Below are 25,765 nucleotides of genomic sequence, written 5' to 3' on the forward strand. Positions count from 1 at the left end.
TAAGCATGTAGGTCTGGATCCAAAAAAAAATTAGCTATTACAATGCTGAACATCACAATGCCTAAATTTTAAGTGCCCACAAAAAAAAAATCACATGAACAACACTAAATTCTACAAAGCCAATATTAGGCAGCTAGGCTCCCACTCCAATGAATGGGGAGAGAGAAGTGCCTTACAGCTTGATGAACAAAGCCTGTAATTAGGCTGGGGGCACCTATGCTACCTAAAGGAAGACACTGATAAGTGGGATTGATGCTGAGTCCTAATCTTCTCTTGGAGATACACATTTAAGCCCAGCCTGAAGAGAGATGACTAGTTGTGTTTAGCAATCCATGAATAGGAACCAGCCACATGGAGTCACAAGGGTTTTTTTGTGAGAATGAGTTAGCAACCTGCCTCACTCCCCACTAAATGGCAGGAGTTCACAGCTGAGTGCACTAAATTGGAATCTAAGAGATTCAAATTCAATTTCCTGTTCAGGCAGAGGTAGCAAAAAAAGTTTGAACAGGGGTCTTCCATGTCACAAGAGCACACTGTAACCACCGAATTATGGAATATTCTGATATGGGACTGTTTCTCTTCTTGAATCTGGTCCACTTGGAATAAATGGTACAAGAGTGACTATTTAAGTAGTACTCGATAATGGAACAGTCAATGGGCCAAAGAGAGAGAGAATGAAATGATTCTACAGTTCAGTGGTTCAGACACAGACAGGAAACAATAGGTCCGATCCTTCTGCTCCACTCACTTATCACTTACTCTAAGCTCAACAAGTTAGCTTCACTCTACAGTGAAATTTCTACTGAAGATAGAGTATGGCATGTGATGGATGTCATGCTAAGGCACTGACCAGTGTGATCTGCTTTTCTGGAAAACAAAAGAGCTAACACCAGTGTTTACTTTCGCTACATTGTAATTGCCGTAGAAACCCAGAGGAACATGGAACTGGCCCTCAAAGACCAGATCCAAGCCAACAAATGAGAAGAAATTCTCATCCTATTTCTAAATAAAACAAGATCTACCAGACAAAAATCAGGGTCACTGTATTTGACTGCACTTTACCAGTGCATATCATCTTAATGGTTCACAAGATTTGACTAAGGCTGGAAATCATTTTAAATAAACTGAAGTCAAAATAAATTTGAAAAAAATCACCATTTAAAAGGAATGAAATATCAAAAGGTTAAGTGCTGGAGAACAGACAAACAGCATTTATTTACATTAGGGGAAAGTGGTCATCAATTGATCTGCAATGCTGGAGAACCGAGTCTAAAACAAGTGTTTACTTATGCTACATTGCATAGTAACTACAATGGACACCCACATGAACATGGAATTGGCCCTCAAAGTCTCAATAAAATAATTTTGTGCACACTGCATACAAAATGGTGGTCTGTTGATGATTAAGGTTGGGATCTTCCAAAATCCATGATGACTGGCAATGTTTTTCCTCCATGAATCACAGGAGTCAGATAAGCATCAAACTAATTTCCTCCATCAGCTGACAGTTGACTCTCCCCATGCTCTTGAAAAAGTACAAACTCTTTCTAGAAAAGCTGAAGACTTTACCTGAAATTTGAGTTTGCTTTCTCCTTGTTCTCTGTCTCGCATATGCATATTCACCATTAACGCCTCATAACAATCTTTCCAATAAAGTGCCATACGCTCATGGCCGTCACTGAATGTATTGACTTCGTACTGTTTCATATATGGAATAATCTGATGTACAAGAAATATTAAAAAAAAATCAAGATAATAGCTGAACAGACTCCCTCCTCCCTAGTGGAAGAAAAATAGAGGAAAAACCCTAGAAGAAGCCATTACTCACATATTTATCAATATAAATCTGCCATTCATCTGAGCCGCAATACTCCCGGAAGTCCTCAAAGAATGAGGGGCTGCCATTGGTGAGAGGCAAAGAGGGTAGGTGAAGGTTCATGAAGAGAAGATGGTAAACTTTGGATACCAGCGTTCGGACAAGGGGAATCAAGAATGCGTATGTTTCTGTCTTCTCCTTGATTGATCTACTCAGGATGCTTTCCAGCTTCCCCAAGAGGTAGCATGCCTCAGCTTGGCTTTCAATTACTTTGGTCTGAAGAAGGGTGTTGAGCTTGGCTGCTGCCATAGCACAAACCTAAAACACGGAAAAAACAAAACAAACCCTTGTAAGGCTAATGAACTCATGCTACTTTTCACCACGGGATTTTGTGCATCTCCTACTGCTGTCTGCCAAATACTATGAAACTTACAGTAAGTCAGACAAAATATAGGATTTCAATATACTTAGCTGCTATTCATTTACCTGTGTCATGGTACTGCCCAAATGCCCCTGGCTGGAACAGAGTCCCAATGTGGTATGTACCGCACAAAGAAGCATACCCATAAGAGATGGTTCTTGCTTCAAAGAGCTTACAGTCTAACTTAATGAATTAGAAATCCACCTGCTTTCAAGAGGTGAGGAACACATAACAGGCCTGAGTGTTGTGGCAGCAGCTGAAGCCTCTCATTTATAACAAGTTTGCAGATTACGACATTAGCAAGCTCACAGAAGTGAAGTGAGTTCCAAGAGCTACTGCGAGATTTATAATTATGTACATTACCAGCACCTTACATACAGTATTAGATGCATTAATAGACAACAAACCTGTAAGTTATCTTGGCCAATGAATCCAAGGAGCAACTGGACCTGCACTTGGTAGAGTTTGATCCATTCTGGGCCTGTGGAGGACCAGACTGCCAAGCTGTCAATGAGTGTCACCAGCTCTTCTAAAAGCTATTGTAAAAGTGAGACATTTGTATGAAGAAAAAAAACAAAATACAAAGTGCTCAGACACTAGTATAATTACAAATAAAGTAACTGAATAATTATTTTGAAAGTCTGTTAAGGTCTATAAGGGCACGTTTACAAAGCCCAGGCAAGCAAGCACCCCAAGCCCAGGTCAACTGACTTGGGCTATGCCATCTTCCTAAAAAGGTGCTGAACACAAGTTTAAGCTAGAACAGAATCTGAAGCTTCTGCCCAATCCACCATGTCTATACAGTAATTTTTAGCACTGTAACACAAACCCAAGCCTGAACCATGGCAGGAGGCCTCACAGCCACAGGCTGTATAGATATACACTACCAAAACACAAAAAAAGCAGGCTGTCACCCATACTTTAACTTAACCCCAAGTAATTAACTAAATATACCATGGGACAGATTTTCAACAGCTAATTGTGACAGGATTCAGCAATGCACAGCTACCCAGTGCAGTTTGACAAAACATTTTTTATTTGGGGGGAGGGGGAGAGAGCTAAAAGTTATTGGTGTATATAAAAAAACATGCTTTTTTCTAAATCATCTCCAGCACATGTAAATTCTACAAATACAGTAATTGAGACTATGATTGTTTTGATGAAAAAGAGACTCTATACTTAAAAGTATAGCATAAAAGTGCATTTATCTTACAGTCCTTTGCCATTTCTCTGCATTTTATATAAATTTAAAATTATAGTTTAATTACCCTCACTGGTGTGCATGATACTTTTGAGAATACCAAGAAAGCAGGATCCCTGATCTATTTGTAACCTCCAATATGATCCCGGGAAATACTCGGAACCTCTGGCTTTTTTTTTTTTTTTTTTTTTTTTAAATTCCCAGGTTTAGGCTAATGTCATCAATTTTGCTCCTAGCTTACAATTCATCTTTTTATAATCTAAGAAAGTCTATTCAGTGATAAGGAGGAGGAGGATGAAGGAGGAGCTGATCTGGGTGATGTAGTAAGTTGTCACAGTACCATGCAAGCCAGAGTAAGGTCAGTACCAAGGAGTGGAGATTCCAGTACTCCAAATAGCAGAAGACTTTTGTGGCAAAGAAATGACTATGGTACCAAGAGCACTGGTACCAAGGCAATAGTTACAACCATATAAATACGCTTATTGTGGTTGATGGTGCTGAGAGTCATGCACTACAAGCAGTGGAGACTAAAAGCAGGGGCTCCATCTACACTACAAGATAAATTCAAATTTAAGGCAGTTAGCTCAATATTACTGTGTGACTGTCTTGATTTTAAATACCATTAGCTTGATTTTGGGAGCACTAATATCAAGACTACAATATTGCCATTACGTGATGGGAATAGCGTCAAGCTTGAATTCAAAAATTCAATTAAAGGCCAGGGTGGAAGCACCACATCTTAAAGTCAAATGTTCTGGCCTTCAGAGGTGGCCCGTATGTAACCCATAATGCTCCTCAGTGCTTCGCTCTGACTGATGCTCTCCAGGTGTGATGGAATTAGGTAACAGGAACACCATGAATTTCAAAGTGGGAGCAGCAAGTCTGGGGCTGCAGGCTCATGTTTGTGCGAGAGCCTGAGAAATCTCTGTCTGCTTTTCCAATTAGCACTGGGAGCACACGTACCCATTACAAATAGCCCCTGCAGGGAGCTCGTGGTTCTGTCTCTACACTTATTTTTTTTTTACTATGCTGCCTGGTGCCAGCTGCTGCCCCACCACACCAAACAGCAACAAGGCTGTTATGGATTTCGTGCTTGCATGAGATGCTGAGAAACTTCTCGGTGGTTTACACTTGTGTGCAAACCCCACTCCCACCTCCACAGGCCCCACGTAGTCGGGGTGTTTCCCGTGCTCAGCCACATCTCTGGGTAGCCCCTGAGCCAATCAAAGGACATGCCTGCCATTCAGTGCTGAGCAGGCTGCCAGGCAACATCATCACGTCCTAGCTTGCATACCGTTAGGGCTCCAAGGGTGGAAAATAATTTCGGAGACTTGCAGCCACCAGGGTGAAGTTTCCCCAGTGACTAAGATATTTGGGGGCTTACAGCTGTCCGGTGGGGGTCTACTCCAGCAACTAAGATACTTGGGGGGGCTTGCAGCTGCCGGGGTGGGGTCTCCCCTGGCAGCTAGGATAGTCGCAGGTGGGCGCTACTTCAACATTCCAAGTGGCTCTGCAGCTGCAGACCACAGCACACCCGCACACCCCACCAAAAATATTTTCAGGAGCTTGCTGTCCATTGCAGACACCTGCTGGTTTGGTACTTCTGTCCTATATGTCTTCATGCTTTGAACCCCTCAGAAACACAAGGAGGGACAGGGGACCGGGGGGTGTCTAGTTGAGATTCCTGTTATAAGTTCAGAGCATGATATGTCACTGCCATCGCCCATATTGTCAATGTCTGCGTAGTGAGGAGGAAAGTCAAACATTTTTATAGACTTTTCTATCCTCTTTCCTCTAACTTTGAAAATAGGGTCTGGGCCTTGTATTATTTTCAGGGACCGGATGCAAAGATGGGAGGCAGGACACTCAGTGGTTGGCCAGTTGAGAACACTGCCATTGTACAGAAGCCTTCTAGTCCACCGGAAAGCCAAAGACTCTCCTCCTTTTTAAAAACCTCCCTAGCTTCTCTTTCTTCAAGCTTTACAGGGGCCCTGTATTACTTTCAGGGATCAGATACAATCACGGGAGGGGAGACAGTGGATGGCCAGTTGAGAATTCAGCTACAAAAGACAGACATTTCTGTAAGTTCTTTGCCACCTCTCTGGATACCCTGCTTTTCCTTCCTTCCAAAGGGAAAAATGGATGTTTGCATTTTCCTCATTCACCTCCCATGTTAAGCAATGTGGGAAGATGATCTCAAACACCAGCAATGCTATGGGGATGAGGGTACTGTGGGATAGGTTCCCACAATGCACTACTGCAACAGTCAATGTTTGCCAAGTGAGAGTGCCAGCAATAAGTCAACTTTGTGAGGAGCATGTGGGGAGGTGAGGTTGGTTAAATTTGAACTTCTTAATTCCAAAGTTACAAAATCGGTATCCTAAGGGGTATCCTAAAAACTGAAACTTAAATTCCTATGAGAAATATAGACACACACACACACACACTTATGAATTTCCATTAGGTAGCTACGATACCTTTTCTGTCCATAAGTTTGTATTAACCAGCCCTTCTGCCTGTAGAAAGTCCTGGACAACGAGCAGGAGCCGCAAGGCATTTTCTGCATGTGTCGGAAGAGCTTTCGTGTCTCTGTTATCAGTGACTGTCCATTCCAGCATCTTCTCTAACAAGCTGAATGGAAAATAAAATCCCACAGTAATATTCACATATTCTGTGAGTAAGTGGGATTTTTTAAAGCCACTTAGTACTTAGTGGATCTAAAGTACATGCAGTAATATTAGCAGTGAGATTGAAGTGATTTTCATAAAAATGGGCTAAATAAATTCCATTTATAAATAGGTACATTTGAATAGTTACACATCTGATCATACCTGCATAAGTATGAAGGGGATCAAAGTAAAATCAGTTCAGTCTTTCACCAGTATTTAATGTTACCCTTATTCCATCTTTATTTCTTCCTCTCCAAAAGGAAAAGTAGAAATCGGTTATTACACTATACTCACTTGAGTTTTATTTCATCAGATGGTTGTAGTAACTCATTAGATATCCCCAATTTGGTCAGTGCAGAAAACACTTGTCCCCTCTCAATCCAGACAGCATCATCAATCCTTTCTAAACCTTTCCACATCACACAAAGCAGGACATCTGTGAGCAAGTGTATGAGCTCCTCTTCACATCCCTATGAGACAAAGAATTCATTCTCTGTTGTTCAAACTGGCTCAGGGAAGCTTCTTATTCGTTATAATACACAATGCCTGGAAAGATTCATCATCTTTAACATTGTACCCTACAGAGGGTAAATGAAAACATCAACCTAAAATCATGCTGCAGTGATGTTTTGTTCAGATTATTTAAACAATATTCACCTTACTTTCTTTGTAAGAATTTAAATTTGACACTTAATACCATGGATTTGGCCATAAAACAACTTTTTCCTTGGTGAGGATGAGGTCATTCCAATATAGCTTTGGTATAAAAGAATAAAGTTACAATTTCAGGCAGCAAACTTTAAAAAAAAAACCACCACAGTTAAAAACTTGGGTGTTTATCCCATAAACAGCATTATCATTCACTGCAAATGAGCTGCTTCATCTGCTCTTCTGTTAGCGGAAGAACAGCATAACTGTTAAATTGGGGAGGGATATTTTAAAATAATTAAAAATACACATTTAGACAGAAGGGGGAGGATTACTTACTCCTTGGTTTTCAAATACTGAAAGATCGACACTGAATCCGGTATCATTGATCACACCTGGCTCTTTGTCAGTTTGACTGGCGAACGGCTTTGAATTGTCAATGGGTGATGGTGTGCTGGGCAGGCTGTCAGCCATTTGATTCCCACTATCAGCCAGCTCATAAGAGTCCATGCTAGACAAATCTAAATGCAAATGTGAAGGATTACTGTCCCATAACGCTTCTTGATCCTCTGACCTGAAAGACATCTCTTCCACAGAAGTGCCTTCCAGCAATGTACCAGAAAAACGTGTGGTAACATCTAAAGATTTGCTGTCTTCTGTGTTCCAACGATCACATGAACCATTAACTGAGGCAAAGTTACCATGTTCCCGCCCCTCTGCCTGATCAGGATAGCATTTCTGAAGCTCTTCAGCTGAAATTTTTTTATCTTCTTTTGTAGAGTCAGTCCTGCTCTCTTTAAGTCCAATCCCGAAGTCAGAGTTTTCCTTTAGAAAAAGCCTAACCAACGTCTCCTGCCAGCCGAGCTGTTGAGAAATCTGTTGTGCTGCATCCGGCTGGGAATGTAAAAGCTGTAAAACCTGGAGAGAGCACAAGAGGTCATGCTAAATATTCAAGCACATGCACATTAACCTGTGCAGCCTACATACTTGCAGTCATTCTAGTCATTAAATTACACACTTCATACTCACGACACTTTATGCCTTCTGAAAAATGGTCTTGTAATATTAGTCAATAGGCATAGAACTCATAATACCTACATAATTCTTCACAGGGGAAGTGAAATACAAACACTGAGAATGTTAAATATACATGGATCTACAGTATTTTGTATGAATTAAGATAATCAATCACATTGCTTTCCAAATTATTTGTAAATGATTAATAAGTTGGCTATCACAGTCTCAATCATTCTGAAAATTGCGCTTTATTCCTATTCCTCTGAACGCACATCTTATTTTAATGAAGAAAAATGATGTGTGGTAAGAAATGGAATATAACTTACTAAAAGCTAATGATGTATAATTTAAAAAAAAATACAGAAAACTATATTTCTAAATACAAAACCAAAGTTTCCTACATATTGAAATAAAGTGCAAAGCTTGCAACAGCACATCAGTAATGTTACTATCTTTTACCCAGGGTTTTGCAACCATTTCCACAAAAATGCAGTCACATAAGCCACAACATATATCCATGTTCAGCGCACCAGTTACAAAATCAATACAACAAAACAAATAAGATTAGAAACAGCTGAGCTAGTAGAGAAAAAAAGGAAAAATAATAGTACTATATACCCAAACACACATTGAGGAACATTCATGCACCAGTATTACAATCAGAATCTCCAACTCACTTTAACTGTGATGCAACTTATGACCAATACATTATTTTCCAACCTCTCGCGAACACCGTACAATATTTCAAAAACTTGCACTAACAGCAGCAGTCTAGGATCACACTAAACTTGGGTTTCAGCCTTGAACCTTCTGTCTGCTCAAATTATTTAAGCATAAAACACAAATAGAAAATGTTCTCTTAAAAATAACTGAGTAAAATTCTGAAAACTCTGCTCATGATCATTTAAATGTCCTTTGAGAGAAGTCAGTCATAGTAAATACAGAACTGTTTTAACCTATAGGCAATAATTGACATTTTACGATCCAAAAGTGTAGACCATCTTAAAAATCACTGAAAACAGTACCACGTGGCATAGAAACAGCAGGTCAGGTTCTTCAGAGACACACATATTAGCATGTCATAGTTCAAAATTAATTAAATATCAAACCCCTAATATATGCGCTGCAGCTTCCAAAGCCAATGGGGTCAATGCCTCCTGTTTTTAAGAATACTAACCTTTTTGCAGATGGCCACTCTAACATTTATATCTGCTCTATGAGAGAGGTGCACCACAGCCATGAGGTCTTTGTAATTCACAACTGGATCTACAGAGTAGGAATAGAAATAGACATCATACAAAAAAAACTGGAAAAAACACATTTGAGCCTCTCTTTATACATCAAGGGTGTGTCTCCACTTGCATTCCTCCTTCGAAAGAGGGATGCAAATGAGGTAAGTCAAAATGCAAATGAGGTATACATTTGCATATTCTGCACCTCATTTGCATGTTCTAATTTCAAAAGAGCTTCTTTCAAAAGTAAACCCATCTTCGAAAGAATCCTTCTTCCCTTTATTTAATGGGAAGAAGGATTCTTTCGAAGATGGGTTTGCTTTCGAAAGAGTAGCGTCTACACTGGCTTTCTTCTAATTTTGAAGAAGCCTCTTTTGAAAGAATATGCAAATAAGGTGTGGAATATGCAAATTTATACATCATTTGCATACCTCTTTCAAAAGAGGAATGCAAGTGTAGACACACCCTAAGAGTTAGGAAATGGGACAAATGCAACTATTTTGCAGCTCACCTTAAAGAAGTTATATTTAAATACTGGAAAAAAAATTAAGCTTTCAACATAAATGTGTTATCTTAGAGCACATTTAGAATAGCGTAACTATACTAACTAGCTTGGTTTTTATCACAACAAATAATCACTATAAATAATAGGGAAAAGAATTTAGCAAATAATTCATAATCAAACATGTACACTTCTTTTTAAATGTAGCAGGGATTACCTGCATATAGAATTTGGTTAAGAAGATTTTTAATAAGAGGAACGGTAATTGGAGAATCATTCAGAAGGAGCACTAGCCCAGAGTATCCCACTTCTCTGAGTCTCATACGTTGTTTACTCCGTTCATAGACTTTAGTACATTTCAGCATCTGCTCTACAATCTGTGAAGAAAGATACACAGAAATCACATATGTACAGACAATTACATGTCTTATCTATGAATGCCAAGCAACTTCTTAATACAATATGAATAATAAATTTGTGCATCATTCTTTATAAAAATGCCTCAAAACAAATACTAATACAAACATAAATGAAGATGCTTTCTAGATCTTTAAATATGCCAAATCTTCAAATATTTTACTTCACTGGAATATAACAGCTTCCATTATGATAAGTTCAATAAGTAATGAATGTGCAGAACTTACAATTTCTAATCAGTGTACTACTAATAATAAATAACTATCAGCAGGTTTGTTAAATTAATATATTTTACATAAATTTCTATCAATTTTAAAACATGGTTTAACTGCCAAAGATATTTCAGATGAAAGAGAACACACGTTTGCAGGGTTATCATTCAAGAACTTATCATTAAATATATTACCTTGAATACAAGTTCCCTTAGCCTGTCGGAGTATCTCTGATTCAGTAACAGAGCATAGAGGATATCAGCATTTCCTGGTTCAAACAGCAACAAGAAAAGCTGGTCCCGGCTTGGGCTGGTATGAAGTAGGCTGAAGAGCACATCAAGAATCCCACAGAGCTACAAAATAAAAACACATACTTAAATAAAACCCACAATCCATGCAATCTTGACTATAATGCCTACCTTGAGAGCAAACATCTTCCCCCCCCCCCCCAAATACCCACTATCTTGCACTATGTTTTCAAAACAATCTCAGTGCCCCTTTTGATTATATTTACAACCAGCACTAGTTTCCGTAAGGCTGCATCTATGTAATACATACACATTTAGGGAACTTGCATTGAACAGTAAACAAAAGGGTTTATCATTATTTATATTACTATAGGGCCAAGAGGCCCAAAGACCCAACTGCACTACAAAAACAGAAGGGAGGAACTCCAGATAGCGATTTGGAAAGAACATGTACAGTGAACTTAGCGAAGGGAGATAGGAGTTTTGGAGAGGCAAGTGAGGAGCAAGGATAGGTATTTTTACAAAAGGAATGATGAAAGCACATTTGTATTGTGAGACAAATGAAGAGTGACACATTAAGTAAAACAGGGAACAAGAGCAGGCACAAGAGAGATCGGGAGATGGGATGGATTGTTGGGACAAGCAGAGAGGTTAACAGATGAGAAATTTCTGCATCAAGGATAAGGAGAAGACAGTTGTAGGAGATGAAGGAAGGAGGGAAGATGAGTCAGGGGGAGGGTACAGGCCACATCATATTTTGACAAATTTCTCTTTGAAGAATCTTGTGCAGAAAGAGGAACAGTGACAGGAAGAGAGAGGTTTTGAGGAGTGTGTCAAAGATGGCAAAAAGGCAGATGGGACTGGGGGGGTGTGAGATTCAGTTAAGTTGGTGAAGTAACCATTAAGAAGGATGAAGGAAGAACTAGAAGAAAGGAGAACAAATCTGTAATGGGGGAAGCCAGCCTGGTCACACAACTTTCACCAGCCTCCAGACCCATGGAAAGGGTGGATCCTGGGGCAGGAGGAACAGAGCTGGAGGCTAGCCTCCTGCAGCCAGCCCTTCAGCACTACTTGGCCTATGCTGCCCAGGGCTCTGCTGGTGATTTAAAGGGCCAGGGGCTCCAGCCAGTGCTGCTGCTGCTCCTGCAGCAGCAGTAATGGTAGGGGCAGCCAGGATTGCTGGGCCCCAGGGCAGCAGCTCCTCCCCACATCCCTCTACCAGCAGCCCTGGAGAGAGGGACAAGACAGTCGAAGACAGAGGAGAGAGAGGATGAAGAGAGAACCACCCACCAGATCAATACAATATTAAAAAAATAATCATTACAACTTTAGAGCAATGAAGTTCGATTCTCTCCATTTTATGCATGTTTAGAAAAATACTGATATCCAATCACTCTGCGTTTTACCTAATTCGTATGCTTACCAGAAAAAAAGGATCAGCAGCTAAGTACTGCCCATTGCATGGTCTCCTATGCAGTCCCACAACAGTCTTAATTCTATTTAAAGTAGCAACATATGCTGCATTCGATTTTTTTTTCCCCTTTATCTTTCAAAGTTTTGGTCAAAGCTCCTAAACACAAACGCAGGAAGCAACTACAAATTCACCACTGCCCCATTAAATACCTGCTCCTCTTCACCAGTTGCAGCTATATATCCCATGATGCTCTGTATTTCTTCATGTGTCCCACCTTTGCATAGGAAATATTTGATCAGTCCATATATTGATGTCCGTATTGTTCTGATGTCATCTGGAGCCAAGTCACTGTCTTTAGAACCACTACTAACAAAGACAAGAAAAAGACTGTAAAAATAACATACATTTCTTGCTTTAAACAATCTCTGATTTAGAAGTATCATTCTGCTAATGCTTCCACTACTTGTTTTCGTAACCCTGCATGTTATCCTTGAAGTCAGACTCAATATGACAAAATGGGAGTAGCAAAAAGCAGATCTGGGTTGTGGAGCATGATAAACCCCCAGATGTGGACCTAAACCTGATCTGGAGGACTTACCATTATTAAGTACTACAAACAACAAGCAGTTCCATAACACCTTAAAGACTAATAAATTCAATATGTAATAAGCTTCTGTGGGTAAGACCCACTCCTTCAGACTACTGGAGTAGACAATTAGAATCCAGGGTACTAGGTATACATTGGACCTCTGTGGTCTTGCACCTTCAGGTATGAACAAGTGAATTTGCTGGATCGGGGGAGGTCAGGCCCCCAGCCTCTTCACTGGGCTCCCCTCAACATACCAGCTCCACTGCCCTGAACCTCAGGGGCTGCTGGCAGGCTCCAGAGGCTGCCAGCACACCTGATTGCGGGCAACCTCTGCCACTGGAGCTCTCTGGTCCAGCGACTTTGGTGGTCTTGTTGCTAGACCAGAGAGTTCATCCAGGGAGGTACAACCTGTACTATATTAACAGTAGATGGCTCTTGTCTCAAAGAACTTATCTAAATAGAACTGTAGAAGCATTTCAATTTTCTACATAAATATCTAGCCATTTTTTCTCTGAAGATACCACTGAAAATTATAGACATGGATTTATATTTGCTTAAAGACCCCAAAGATCATGTTACTCAAACTCTTTTGTTACAACCTTTCCCCTCCACCCTCACCCCCTCACTTTAAATCCTAGGCAAAAATCTTGCAGTCAGCCTGTATTTTCTTGCTCGTTTCCCTTCCACTTATAGTGCTCTTGGTATGAGCTTTCTACACTCTAGTTTTCACACAGAAGTTAAGGGAAAGATAAAGGAGAATAAAAATCAAAACCTTTACCAGCTCACACTTTTAATTCATGTTTTCTGCCTGTCCTTTTGTGAAAAAGGTAACAGGAGACCACAAATTAAGAAGCAGCATAATCTTCATACCCATAATAAATTCTGAGTGTATCTAGTAGAAACTGCACTCCATACTTCCTTCTGAAGAGCCTCCTGCTGTCTTTTATGATTGTGGACAGGTACTGTACATGTCCTAAAATATAAAGCTTACATTAGAACCTAAATTAGGGATTTATGAAAAGCAATGATAGCTATGCTGAAACCAAATATCTCAAGTTGTATGATCTCACCGATACGGAAGGGGAAGTCTCCACGGTTCCAGATACTGAAGTCAAAGAGTAAATATTGATACATTTGTTGCAAGAGTTGCACATTTTTTTCCACAGAGACCTGCTCTATCAATAACTGCAGAGCTATCAGTACATTCACATCCATCAAGTTGCCAGGTACCTGAAATTCAAACACATGGGCACAGGGGATACAATAAGTTATTTCACAGCCATTTTCTATAAAATGGATATTTAAAATCAGACCAATTCCTTGGTCTTGTACGACAATATTTGCTTTCCTTACAACAACCCTGCTAAAGCAAACAATTGTTTGAATAATTCAATAATTCCTTTATATTCTGATCAAATGTTTTGGGAGCAAGGAGGGCAAAAATCCTAACAGATTTAAAGACTGATCTTGGTAAGTTTATGGAGAAGATGGTATGATGAGATTGCCTACAAGTGCACACGGACCATTGCTGGTAGCAAATATCTCCAATGGCTAGAAGTGAGACTCTAGGTCAGGAAGGCTCTAAGTTACTTGGGAAAGCATTCACTGTAATGTCTGGTTGATGAATCTAAAGGATTGGCATATTTGGGGTCAGGAAGGAATTGTCCCCCAAGTCAGCTTGTTAGAGACCTTGTACAGTTTTCACCTTCCTTTGCAGCAGGGGGCAAAAGTCACTTGCTGATTTGAACAAAAGTAAATCATGCATTATTTGTAACTTTAAGTCTTTAAATCATGATTTAAAAATACGTCATTACCTCAGACAGAGGTTATGAGTCTACTGCAGGAGTGGATGGGAGAGGTTCTGTGGCTCACAACGTACAGGTCAGATTAGATGATCAAAATAATCTCTTCTCACCTTATAGCCTCTAAATTATCAAGTTATGCACCTCCTGTTGTCCAGTCCAAGCTTCTATCAGTCAATGGCTTATGGACACCAGGAACAGTGGGTGTATCCCTGACCATCTTGAATCACAGTAATTGAAAAGACCTATCCTCCATGAACTTCTTTTTTTAACCCATTTATACTTTTGGCCTTCACAAGATCCCTGTACAGTAAGTTCTGAAGGCTGACTGTGCACTGTGTAATGAAGTACTTCCCTACACTTGGATTAAACCTTCTGCGTATTAATTTCATTGGGTGACACATAGTTTTTGTGTTACATTAAGTGTAAATAACCCTTCTCTATTAAGTTTCTTCACACCATTCATGACTTGAGAGTCCTCTATCATATCCCACCCACCCTTTAGTCATCTCTTTTCTAAGATCCACAGCCTGAGTGGATTTCAGTGGTGTCAGGATTTTACCCATAACACTGATTACACGACGAATAACTTTACTCACCTTCTGTAACAAGGCTCCCAGGGTAGCAACTCCATGGGAGTGAATGAGATTATCTTGGTTAATAGGGTGTCTTTGAACAAAGTGCTTTATTGTCAAGATGAAAGTTGCAACAATGTTCTTCTCGAGGCGAGCCTCTGCAAACCAAAATATTCAGCTAAAAATCTGTTTTATCATTGCATTAGCGTGTCCAATTAGGATGAATGAGAAATAAAATTAAGTGTTTTTATTCCCCTCTATTGTTCTCGGCTTCCTTTTTTCACTGGCATTTCCTACCTTGCCATGGTCAATGTTTAGAGCCACTGATGTAGAGGAGACGTCATTATATGCACCCTCAGAACAAATCAAATGCATGTTGTGACTTGAGAAGATACTCGTCTCTACGCCGCAACCTGGACCCTCTTTTGCATATTCTGCACTTGCTCTCCACCTACTTTACACCTCTCCTCTTTCCCCACATCTGCCTTTACATGTCTTGTTTTCTAAGAGACTGCTGCTAAAACTACAAGAATTCTCTTGAGGCTCTCAAGTCAGCACTGCTGAAGAGCTTTTTTTAAAAATAGTTTTCTTAAAATTTAATGAGGGAAATCTGTGGTTTCATTTTAAGATTATCCATAAAATTAAAGAATAGCTTCAATAATTTAACTAAAACACTGAAGGCTACTGGTCTGTAAAATAAAATAGTCCATTGTTTCCCCACGTCAAGGAACACTGAAACAATCGGCTATTCTGCCTTTGACAACAGTGGCCTTTGGATCAACCCCATCATTTTCTAGATAAACAAAAGAACAACTTTGTATATAAAAATACATGAGCACATTTTGACATTAAAATTATATGACTAGTATAATGGAGCTAATATGCAAGCATAAATCAATTTTTTCCACTGTTGTATTACTCTGTTTTTATTAAACACTTAGATTGAACAAGTTCTCAGACAGATAGTACTTTCCTACCTGAAGCCTTTGTGGATGATAACACCACCCAGTCTCCCTCTACTGGAGTCATCAGTTCTTGAGGAATAGTTTCACGCTCAGATCTCTCAGATTCACTCAGAAAACTAATTTGCTCCAGTAGTGGGAAGAGTACATTCAATCCACCAATGCAATTTATCATATCCTAGGGGGTGGGGGGAGAGAGAGAGAGAGAGAGAGAGCATGCACGAATTCGTAGGGTTTTGGGATTTATTTTTACACGTAAAAGAAATATCTATTCCGTATTTAACACATATGAAATAAGATGTGCATTCATGTACTTGTGAGTCAAACAGAATTTCACGTGACTTGAAATCTACTTAACGAAAACAGGAACAGTGTCACGTTAGTTTTATAAATAGGTTCAAGGTGTTTCAGGTAACAATTGTTTCCAAGTTTTCCAGCTAACTTCTGGGGCTTTGTAACAGGTTCCCCCTCACCCACCCACTCACTTTTACTCTCCTCTGCTGCTTCATGGAACAGCAGCACAAAACCACAGGAAATTTACTTTAAATGACACACACTGACAAAAAAGACTGTCAAACACAAACTGGAGGATCAGAAAGAAACGTACCTTCTTCTCTCATCTTTTTCCATTAACACTAAAAAATATAAGCTGAAACTGTCTAATCTGGAACTCTCTCATCCAGCAAACTCTAATCTGGCACGATTTTATTTAGCTGGACAACAAGGTATGGATGTGACCAAGTTTCCCATGGTCCCATAATATTTGTTTCCAGCCACCAGCCCTCAGCCTCAGTGTTCTAGGCTGTTATTTAGCTGTACTTTACCCCCGAAATGTCTTATAAGAGCCCAATAGCCAGTGGAAGTGTGAGTAATGTGCTAGACAATATTGACCTCCCATCCTCTGGCAAATTCTCTCATCTGGCATCAGTGAGGTCCTGAGGGTGCTGGACAAAAGAGGTTAGACACATATATTAAAAGTTTCTATACAGGTGAACTTTCATGGTATTTTAGAGCAACAGTGTCCCTACTATGGATCAAAAAAAGTAGTATATAAACAGTAAAACATTCATCCATGGACCTAGGGATGGGGAAGGAAAGGTGCTGGAGGGTATCCCCATGCCCAGGTCCTGGTTGCCAAACATTTTGGCAGTAACGGAAATTTGAAGTTCAGCAGGTACTTTGAAGTACCCACAGCTACACTGCCCGTCAGCGCTTTGAAATTAGCAACTTCAAAGCTCCCACAGTGGCCATCCACTTCATCGCAGCACCTCATTAGCCTCCTCCCATCGTGCTGATTACCATGCCTCCTTTGAAGGAAGGGGCTGGTGTAGACAAGCCCTAAGTGAATCTTCTTCTCTCTCCATGAATTTGCAAGAATGAAATAAGGGTATCTTTGAGCAGAACAGGGAACACAAGAGAAACATGGTCTAACACAGAGGACTACTGACAGTAATTAATTAAAATCTGCTTAACACTTTGAAGATTGAACCGTTAGTTCTAAATGTTACTAGGGACAAAAAGGCAGAAGTCATTAAGTGCTTTCAGAGTATAAAGCTTATAACTTTCAGTACCACAACAGTTTTTAGTATTCTAATTTTAAATTGATTCTGAAACATTACACCAGACTATTAGTATTCCTCTACTTTCCCAAAATTTAACTTTTGATCTACCGCTACAACCCTAAAATGAGCTTGTTTCACTTTGAAAACACTGATATTCCTGCTGTCGTCACTCCTCTACCATGGGAACTTTTAGCAACCCTTAACTGTCCAGTAAACAATAACTATTTTGTGTTTAGGTCAAATTGTGATGATTTAATATTAATTTACCTTGATGTCCCAGTTCACTACTTTGTTTCCAGTTAGTCTTCCATGTAAAAGGTTTGCGGACAAGTCGAGACAGATTGGGTTTCTGCAGGCCTAAAAAAAAAGAATGAAAAATGAGCTTCAGCATTACTTCTGAAACAAATTCAGGGTCATTGCACATTGAGGTAAGACAAGAAACAGCAGCATTGTGGTGATACTAATGGCAAGATTTCAACAATCTGGCACACACAGAATACAGGAGTCAGATTCTCTAGTCAGTTTCCCCACTTTCAGCACTCTTGGCATTTTGACAGAATGAGAGATGAAATGTACTGTCCATACCTAAACTGCAGCTTTGTGTAAGGCCTAGGTTATCAACTTGATCTTGGGAAAGAGCGCTGATTTGCACCCTTTACACTAATGCCAACTAGAGTAAAGCATTAACAATGGAGTCAGGAGATTGTTTAGAATGGTTGACTAAACTAAGAGAAAATGCACAGAAAACACTAACTGCCCTAAAAAGGGTGGGAAACAAAACATCATACCACCAGTAAAAGTAGGAGAGAGAGAATGAAACTCAATGCTCACACATTCTCATACCAGCCTGAAAAGGCCATCCTCTTGTGGTTTTTCAAGTTTCATCCCACAACGTTAAATGACCTCCCCCTATAATAAGCAGTGTCTGGAGGTGTGGAGGGCAGGGAACACTGGCTGGCTTGTAGGAAAGGGTGTGTGTGACCCTTTTAAGAGTTAGACAGCCCAAGTGCTACAGCTTCAGACTAAGCTAGTGTGAGGACAGTGACCTATTCCCTGCCGCAGGGTGATGGGTGGCAGAGGTAAGTATTTAGGACTACCTCCAAGCAGAAAAAGCCCTCTTTCAACTGCACCAAGAATAGCCACGCAAACTCTGCTCTCTTAGCTCCACATGGTAGCAGACTGAGAACAAGGAGGTGGGGATCCGCTCTCCGACCTGCAGCAGCATAATCAAGTCTTTTGTGGCTAATAGGGAAGGAGCTGCAAATTCACTGATTCAGGGCTGTAGCAGACTTGTGAGAACAGGAGAGATGTCGTCTCCCTTCCAGATAGCGGGAAAAGTTCCAAATCAGTTCAGCGAGCAATGAGTGGGGGCTCAAGAGGCTGTGGGTTATAGGATTTCACTGCATGGTCCATGACCAAGATAGGTGGTCTGTGTCTACCAAATGGACTTCTCTCTTCTTGGAAGTAACCCAGATCCTGGGGAAGCACACGCTTCCCCAGTGAACTAGCTACATTTGGGGATGGGGAACCAACAGAGAATTAATTCCAAACTGCCTGGGGAGTTGCTTCCAAAACAGTTTTCATAGCACTACGCAGCTTACAAGGTACAGTGGGTCACCCACAGCCAGGTCATTTGAACAAACAGATTACAGGATGCAACTAGGCTGGAAGCACCAGTGTGACCAGCACCACATGGAGATTGCAGGGGCAGGGCACGAAAGCAATTCCCTCTGCCCAATACTGCAACAGATATACATTAGAGCAGTCAAACAATTAAAATATTAAGTGTGATTATCAGGACATTAAAAATAAAAGTTTTAATCACCCTGTAAAATACCACTTATACTTCTGAATGTTTCCTACATTGTAAAATATATTGATTTACATTACTACACAGAATACAAAGTGTACTCCCTTTATATTTTTATTGTAAAAAAAATTTAGAAACTAAAAGAAGTATTTCTTCAGTTTACATCACACAAGGACTGTAGTGCAATCTCTTCATTGAGACAGTGCACTACAGGAAGGGGAATTACAAGTACAACTCCTAAATGTAAACAAATATGTTTGTCTTAGTGACTGTCTGAACAAGGAGAACTGAGTAGACTTGCAGGTTCTAAAGTTATAAGCTGTGTTATTTTTGAGTGCAGTTAGATGACAAAAAATTAGTAAGTTGCATGTTCAGGGAAGCATTGCCAGTAGCGCTGTTTGGAGCTTCTAGGATCAGCAAACTAGCACCTGAACCTGGGAGAGACTCTCCTGGAATTAAAGAATTGTACAGGACCTCTAATGGTCATAAATTCCAGTCTCCTGCACTCATGCCAGGACTAAGATCCATCTAGATCATCCCTGACCAGTGTCGGTCTACCCTGCTCTTAAAAAAAAAAAAAAAAAAAAAAAAAAAAAAAAAAAAAAAGCTCCAGTGATGGAGATTCCACAACTTTCCGAGGCAATTTATTCCAGTGCTTAACCACTCTGACAGATAGGAAGTTATCCTAACATCCAACCTAAACCTCATTTGCTGCAATTTAAAACACATTGCTTATTATCCTATCCTCAGAGACTATGGAGAATAATCTCCCTCATCCTTGCAACAACTGGAAAATTTATGTTTCCCTTTCACAATTTTCTTTTTCTAGACTAATCAAACTGAATTATTTCAATCTCCCCTTGTAGGTCATGATTTTTAGACATTTAAATAGTTTTTGTTGTTCTTCCATGGATCTTCTACAGTATATCCACATCCTCTCTGAAATGTGGAGCCCAGAACAGGGCACAATACTCCTGTGGAGGCCTAATCAGTGCCGCATATAGCAGAAGAATTACTTCTCATGTCCTGCATACAACCACTCCTAATAATGCATCCCAGAATGTCTTTTTTTTTTTTTTTTTTGGCAACTGTATTACACTGTCGACTGTGTTAACACTTGTGGTCCATTATGATCCTAGATCCTTTTCCCCCAATATGCTTTCCTAGGCAGTCATTTCCCATTTTCTATGTGTATAATAGATTACTTCTTCCTAAAAGGATTTGCGTCTAGGCTGTCTGACAGTTTGCAGCTGGGCATGAATGCTGAGGTAATCCTGAGCTGGTATGAAAACAGGGACATGTTATGGGATCAGCTGATCCTTCATCTGTACATTGTGATCAGCCACCAGATATGACTGTGGTTCACCACTGAAAAAATGAGTAGGGAATGCATAAAAGGGTGAACTTAGTGATCAGAGCTAAGAGGTACTTATGGGAGATCCTGGAATTTTTACTCCAGGGAAAGGTATTTAGTCTTACACATTGCAATGCAGGGCATAGCAGGGAGCTGTGAAGCCCCCTTAGGTTGACAAGGCTAAGTAGTATGTGAATAGAGGTGGCCAAATCCATGGGGGTAGGAGGCTAGTAATATCTCTTCCGGTCTTTGCATAAGAGATATCAGAATTATTCAGTGAGGATGGGATCTGCCTGTCAGAGTAGGAGCTGACACGCTTTTGGCCAATATTAAAAAGGAAATTAGTAGATGTCTGGCTTGATATGTAGGGGAGGCAGCCAAGCTAAGTGATGGAGCAATGAAGAAAACTGTTTGTAAAAGCAAACCAATTTCATTCTAAAAGTTAAAAAAGCTGTTCAAAAAGTAAGCAAATGGAAAACATGCAGATTATTACCTTGGGTGTATAATGAAGAAGCACTTTACTAGGCAGATCTGCCACTTCAGACTCTTGGGATTTCCACGGTGTTAAACAATTTGGGCCTGTAAAATATTTTGAAGTACATGCTAGATTTAATGTTTGTATTAATAATTTTTACTACACTACACTCTGCTAGAAATATAAATAGGACGACACCCTGAAGCGCACATATTCCTGATCAAATATTTTGCAGATCTTCTTTAGGTAACGATTATTTGGAAAAAAAAAAAAAAGCTTCATGATTCCATGGGGTTTTACTCATTACAATTATCCTCTGGCTAAAAAAAATGAACTAAGTTATATGACTTGAAATTTGACTATACAGCTTTGACCCCTTTTCCTCTCTTGTACAGCAACAGAGATTGTGATCTGGGCCGCTCAGAGGAGCTAGTATTCCACGCAGGGGAGCAGCACCAGTACTTTTTGCATCTCTCTTTCCTCAGCACTGAGGCACCCCATACTGAGGCTGGGGAGCTGTGAGCTGAGGATATTGGCTCATGAGATGCAGGTTCAAGTGCAGGCTCCATAAGTGAGAGGTTTTGAGTGCTGATCTCTTTCTTGCTTTATTCTGGACTTAAAGCCCTTGCAAATGCTGCACTTGTCTCTCAGTTGACTCTCACCTGGGTAATTTAAGCAAGCAGCATGCAAGCCCACTCTGGGCAAAGGCTTGCTGCAGGACTGGAAGTGCTTAAATCCCTGGAGCTGCAGGGACAGGGGACTCCTGACCCCTGGGGACAGGAAGAACATCCTCTCTACAAAGGAAATTTACGATCAACTACTAAAACACTCACTATTACACTGAAACTAGAACTAAAGCTGGACTAAGTTGGAACTATATACAACAGCAGCAGCAGCAGCTAGGGATGCCTTGCGAAATAAGAGACTGGGTACTCCAACAACCCTCATGGGTGGTACGAAGGAACTGAGCAGGTGGTGGGCTGGCAGGGACCCATATGCATTGCCATGAAGGCGCTATTTCAGGGAGCTCCAGAAAAGACCCAACAGATACTGCTTGCGAAAAGACCTTCTGGCAGCTGCATGTTTGCATGCATGCGTGCAGGCACCCTATTGGAATGGGCCTGAGCAACCAGAGAGTAGAAGAATCTGTGTAAATATAGCAAACAGTATAACATACATGTGTTAGTATAAAGAGAAATATCAGCCCCAAAACTGACACAGTTTAAGGATGCCGCTATCAGTGGCACAGTACAATCTGTGCACTTAGGCTAAGTTGTGTGGGGGCAGTATCATCCGTTTGTACAGGATGTAGCACAACAGGGTCCTCCTGGTCCATAGATGGGGCTTGTAGGCGTTACCACAACACAACCACCACTAGCACTTACCTGCCAAATACAAAGCTTTCACCTGCGAGGGCTGCAGTGCTTCATGGAAGATGAGGACTGTCCCAAGTTGGCCCTCCAGTGATGTTGGGCATCCCCATTCACTGTCCTGGGTACCCGCGGAAATCAACTTGGTGACCAGTTCTGATTTCCCAAGTAGCCCACCCCAACTGGTTGGGGAAAGAATCCCACCTAGAGACGATCGATGAGGCATAACAGGGGAGGAGAAGGGTGGGTCTGGTATCTGAGATGGAGGAGGAGTGGTTGTTCTCTGTCCAGCCGACCCAATGCAGCAAGAAACAAATGGCTGGAGATGAAGGTGTTGGAAAAATAAAAAAAAATAGTGTTACAGCTGAATGTCAAACATCTTTGAGACTTTCACAAAATTAAATATAAAAATAGGTGAGTTGAATTAACTCTAACCTGCCTTAACTGAGGTAACAGGTGTAGAAAGATAGTAATACATAGCTGGTGTATTTTATGCACTAAAAAGTGCATGTTAATCCTTCTCCAAGACAGTGTAATTTTATTCATCTGGCCCATTGCTGTCCTCTATCAGGAGTATTACGGCTATCTGCTTTGTCTTTCAGCCACATCTTTGTCCCTCTAGATGGTTCTCCTTCGATCATCCTTTAGCAGATATATCTCAGACAATCTTGTCATATAAAGTATTCTGCTTGATTTCTCCTCACTAAAAGAGCTTCAATGCCATCTTCCCATGCCATCTTTTACCATCCAGAATTCCCCCTCAATGTTTATAAAAGAAGTTAAATAAATGTTTTCAAGGAAGGGTGAAGAATCTTCTTCGGGTTGGGGGCCACTGATCTACAGAAAAGTTAGTTGGGGACCACACAAGTGAGAGGCAATCCCCTCAAAAAGCCACCTCTCACAGACATGACCCACAACTGAGATACCTCGTTCCCCTGGCAGTATTCTAGCCCTGTGACAGAATGTGGGGGACGGGGTAGGGAAGAGGGAGAGAAGGCAGGGAGACCCAAGCTTCAAGGCTTCCCACAGGCCAGATTAACTCTTTTGGGGTCCCATAGTTAGGGGATTTTGTGATGACCCCCCCCAGGCTACGGGGTTAGGACAAAAAGAGGGGTTTAGTGGGTACCCCACCCCTGTTTTAAAGTTTCTAAAATTCTTACAGATGCATTCAAAAAAATCAACAGTTTTGTCTTACAATCAGCAATTCTGTTTGCTTTGAATAAGTACTTGACTCTTCAAGCTTTATAGTAAGCATGTAAGTCATGCAAGAAGGTCAGTGTCATAACATTGTAATCCAGGTTTAAAACAAACTTTTTCCACAAAAAGTAGAAACTGTTGACAATGAGTATCTACGTATTACATATAATCATTTTGAAATTCTATTGGCTTATGCTTATTCCAGTTAATTTAGTATTTAGCACATAGAAATGATCAGTTAACGGCACTCTATACAGAAATGTACTTTAATCAAGTCAAGTACAAACAGTATCATATGAAAGCTTACTCAGACTTCCGGTGTGCTACAAAATGCATTGAGAACCATTTCTTTCAGAGACAAGGTGTTTCTCTTCTCCACATTAACATACCATCCTCTCCAGCACACTTGCCAACAAAGAAGGCAGTTAGTGCCAAGTGTGACAACAGTTAAAAATAACACCTCAAATAAGAAGAATTCACTCAAGGTTACACAGGCCACTGAGCAACAAAAAGAGCTAATCCTTGATCAGCATCTAGTCTTCTATTTTGTTGTATATGAGAGACAGAGCTGAAAAACACACTGAGGATGAGCTTAACTATCCTCAACTCTTGAACATTGAAAACTGCTAATCAGTTTCTACCACGTTTTTAATCATGGATAAAACTAAAATAAAAAGGGAAAATTGGTTATCTGACCACAATTTTATGAATCTTTATTCTGTTAAGAACAGACTTACTTCATTCATAGCAGGAAATCTAAGAGGGGCAGAGATCTTCTGCTGTCCATTGACATAGATGTAGACAAAGCTTTGACCAAAGGGCCTCTTTCCAGGCACGTGAACAATAGTTATGTTGTGCTGTACCGGAAATAGAACAGTTTGAATAGGTTGTGGTTAAAATGCAACAAAACAATTCTGCGTGCCTACCCAACACTACCACCATTAGATGAGTGAAAAATAGAGCAGATAAACTTCTGTAGCATCATGGGAAGATGATATCGAGTATCAATCAATGTCGTCCTTTTTTTAAAAAAAAGTACATTACAAAAAGTTTTTTTTGGGGGGAAAAAAAAGATATGTGACACCCTTCATAATAATGCAATGCAGACCCTTAAGACCTAGGAATGGGATGGGGCAACAGAGTAACTTAACACTTTAAGTCTTAAACTTTGAACCAAATTTTAGTTTACAAACATTAGTAGTCCCATAACACAATCCAACATTCAGGAGCCAACTAACTGAACCACCTGCACTTATACTACTTCTCCTTAAAAATATGTCAAAGGAACAGAGAATTACCATGGCCCCTCTACACAGATTGCGGAGAGAGTAACAATCAATCATGAAAATGATTATAAAATCATCATGAAGATGACTCCAAGATGCTAAGGGTTTCAAATACATTGGAGGATACCATTAGAATTCAAAAAGACCAAGTCTCCAATTTATTAAGGTCTGAATTCAACAAGATGAAATTTAGTAGGGACAAATAGCTAAGTAGTACACTAATGAAGGAAAGATCAAATGCACAACTACAAAAGGGGAATAACTAGTAAGATGAGCCTACTTTCGAAGGCATTCTGGTGGCTACAGTGAATCTCAAATTGAATAAGAATCAATGAGATATAGCTGCAAAAATGCTAATGCCAAGATGAACTGACAGAACCAACAGAACTATTGTATGGGAGACACAGGAGACAATTAACCTGGTCTTCCCAGCACTGGCGAGGCCACAGATGGCTTGTGTCCAATTATGGGCAGTTTAGGAACAGATTAGAGCCCAGAAAAGAACAACAGAAGCGATAAAAGGTTTAGAAACTGGAACTGTAAAGAAACATTAAAAATAAAGCTGGAATGTTTAGCCTTAAAAAAAATGAAGATGAAGGCAGTCTTGAAATATGTAAAGGACAGCAATCGATTGTTCTCCATGTCCACTGAAGGAAGGACAAAAACAGTGAGCTTAATTTGCAGCAAGAGTGATTTAAATTAGAGATTATGAAGGTTTGTTTATAGTTATGGCATAGCTATCAAGGAAAGTTGTGGGCTTTCCATCACTGGTGTTTTTAAAAACATAGCTGGGGTAACACCTCTCTCCGGCCTTGCCTCCACTTACCTGTACTATCCATCTACTTCAGCTATGCAAATAACTCCTCTCCCATTGACATCAGCTACTCTTCTGATCTTGGGGAAGTACTGGCATTGATGGGAGTGATCTTGGAGTCTGATAGTGTCTACAGCAGATGTGATAAATTGAGGGCTGGTGGGTCAATTGC

The 25,765-nt window shown here is 40.3% G+C and overlaps 1 protein-coding gene across 6 annotated transcripts in view; it reads right to left on the reverse strand.

Moving 5' to 3' along the window:
- The window catches only part of NBEAL1 (neurobeachin like 1), a 132,841-nt gene that overhangs the window by 40,644 nt on the left and 66,432 nt on the right, over positions 1-25,765 (reverse strand). For 4 of the 6 annotated variants that reach the window (XR_012646386.1, XM_075001046.1, XM_075001045.1 and 1 more), the window contains 18 exons: positions 24,231-24,350; positions 22,312-22,615; positions 20,945-21,030; positions 17,555-17,644; positions 15,741-15,903; positions 14,788-14,921; positions 13,457-13,616; positions 13,257-13,359; positions 12,007-12,163; positions 10,330-10,488; positions 9,724-9,883; positions 8,950-9,038; positions 7,095-7,673; positions 6,402-6,577; positions 5,916-6,069; positions 2,645-2,773; positions 1,829-2,134; positions 1,570-1,719 (listed from right to left, as the gene is read on the reverse strand). Coding sequence is in view for 5 of the 6 variants with exons in the window: in XM_075001046.1 (XP_074857147.1) it covers positions 1,570-1,719; positions 1,829-2,134; positions 2,645-2,773; positions 5,916-6,069; positions 6,402-6,577; positions 7,095-7,673; positions 8,950-9,038; positions 9,724-9,883; positions 10,330-10,488; positions 12,007-12,163; positions 13,257-13,359; positions 13,457-13,616; positions 14,788-14,921; positions 15,741-15,903; positions 17,555-17,644; positions 20,945-21,030; positions 22,312-22,615; positions 24,231-24,350 (3,219 nt within the window). In the remaining variant the exon portion in view is untranslated. The remainder of the gene's footprint in view (positions 1-1,569; positions 1,720-1,828; positions 2,135-2,644; positions 2,774-5,915; positions 6,070-6,401; positions 6,578-7,094; positions 7,674-8,949; positions 9,039-9,723; positions 9,884-10,329; positions 10,489-12,006; positions 12,164-13,256; positions 13,360-13,456; positions 13,617-14,787; positions 14,922-15,740; positions 15,904-17,554; positions 17,645-20,944; positions 21,031-22,311; positions 22,616-24,230; positions 24,351-25,765) is intronic. The other 2 variants (XM_075001048.1, XM_075001047.1) reach the window with 2 other exon arrangements.

Source organism: Carettochelys insculpta, chromosome 8, assembly GCF_033958435.1.
Source record: "Carettochelys insculpta isolate YL-2023 chromosome 8, ASM3395843v1, whole genome shotgun sequence".
Lineage (NCBI taxonomy): Eukaryota > Metazoa > Chordata > Testudines > Carettochelyidae > Carettochelys > Carettochelys insculpta.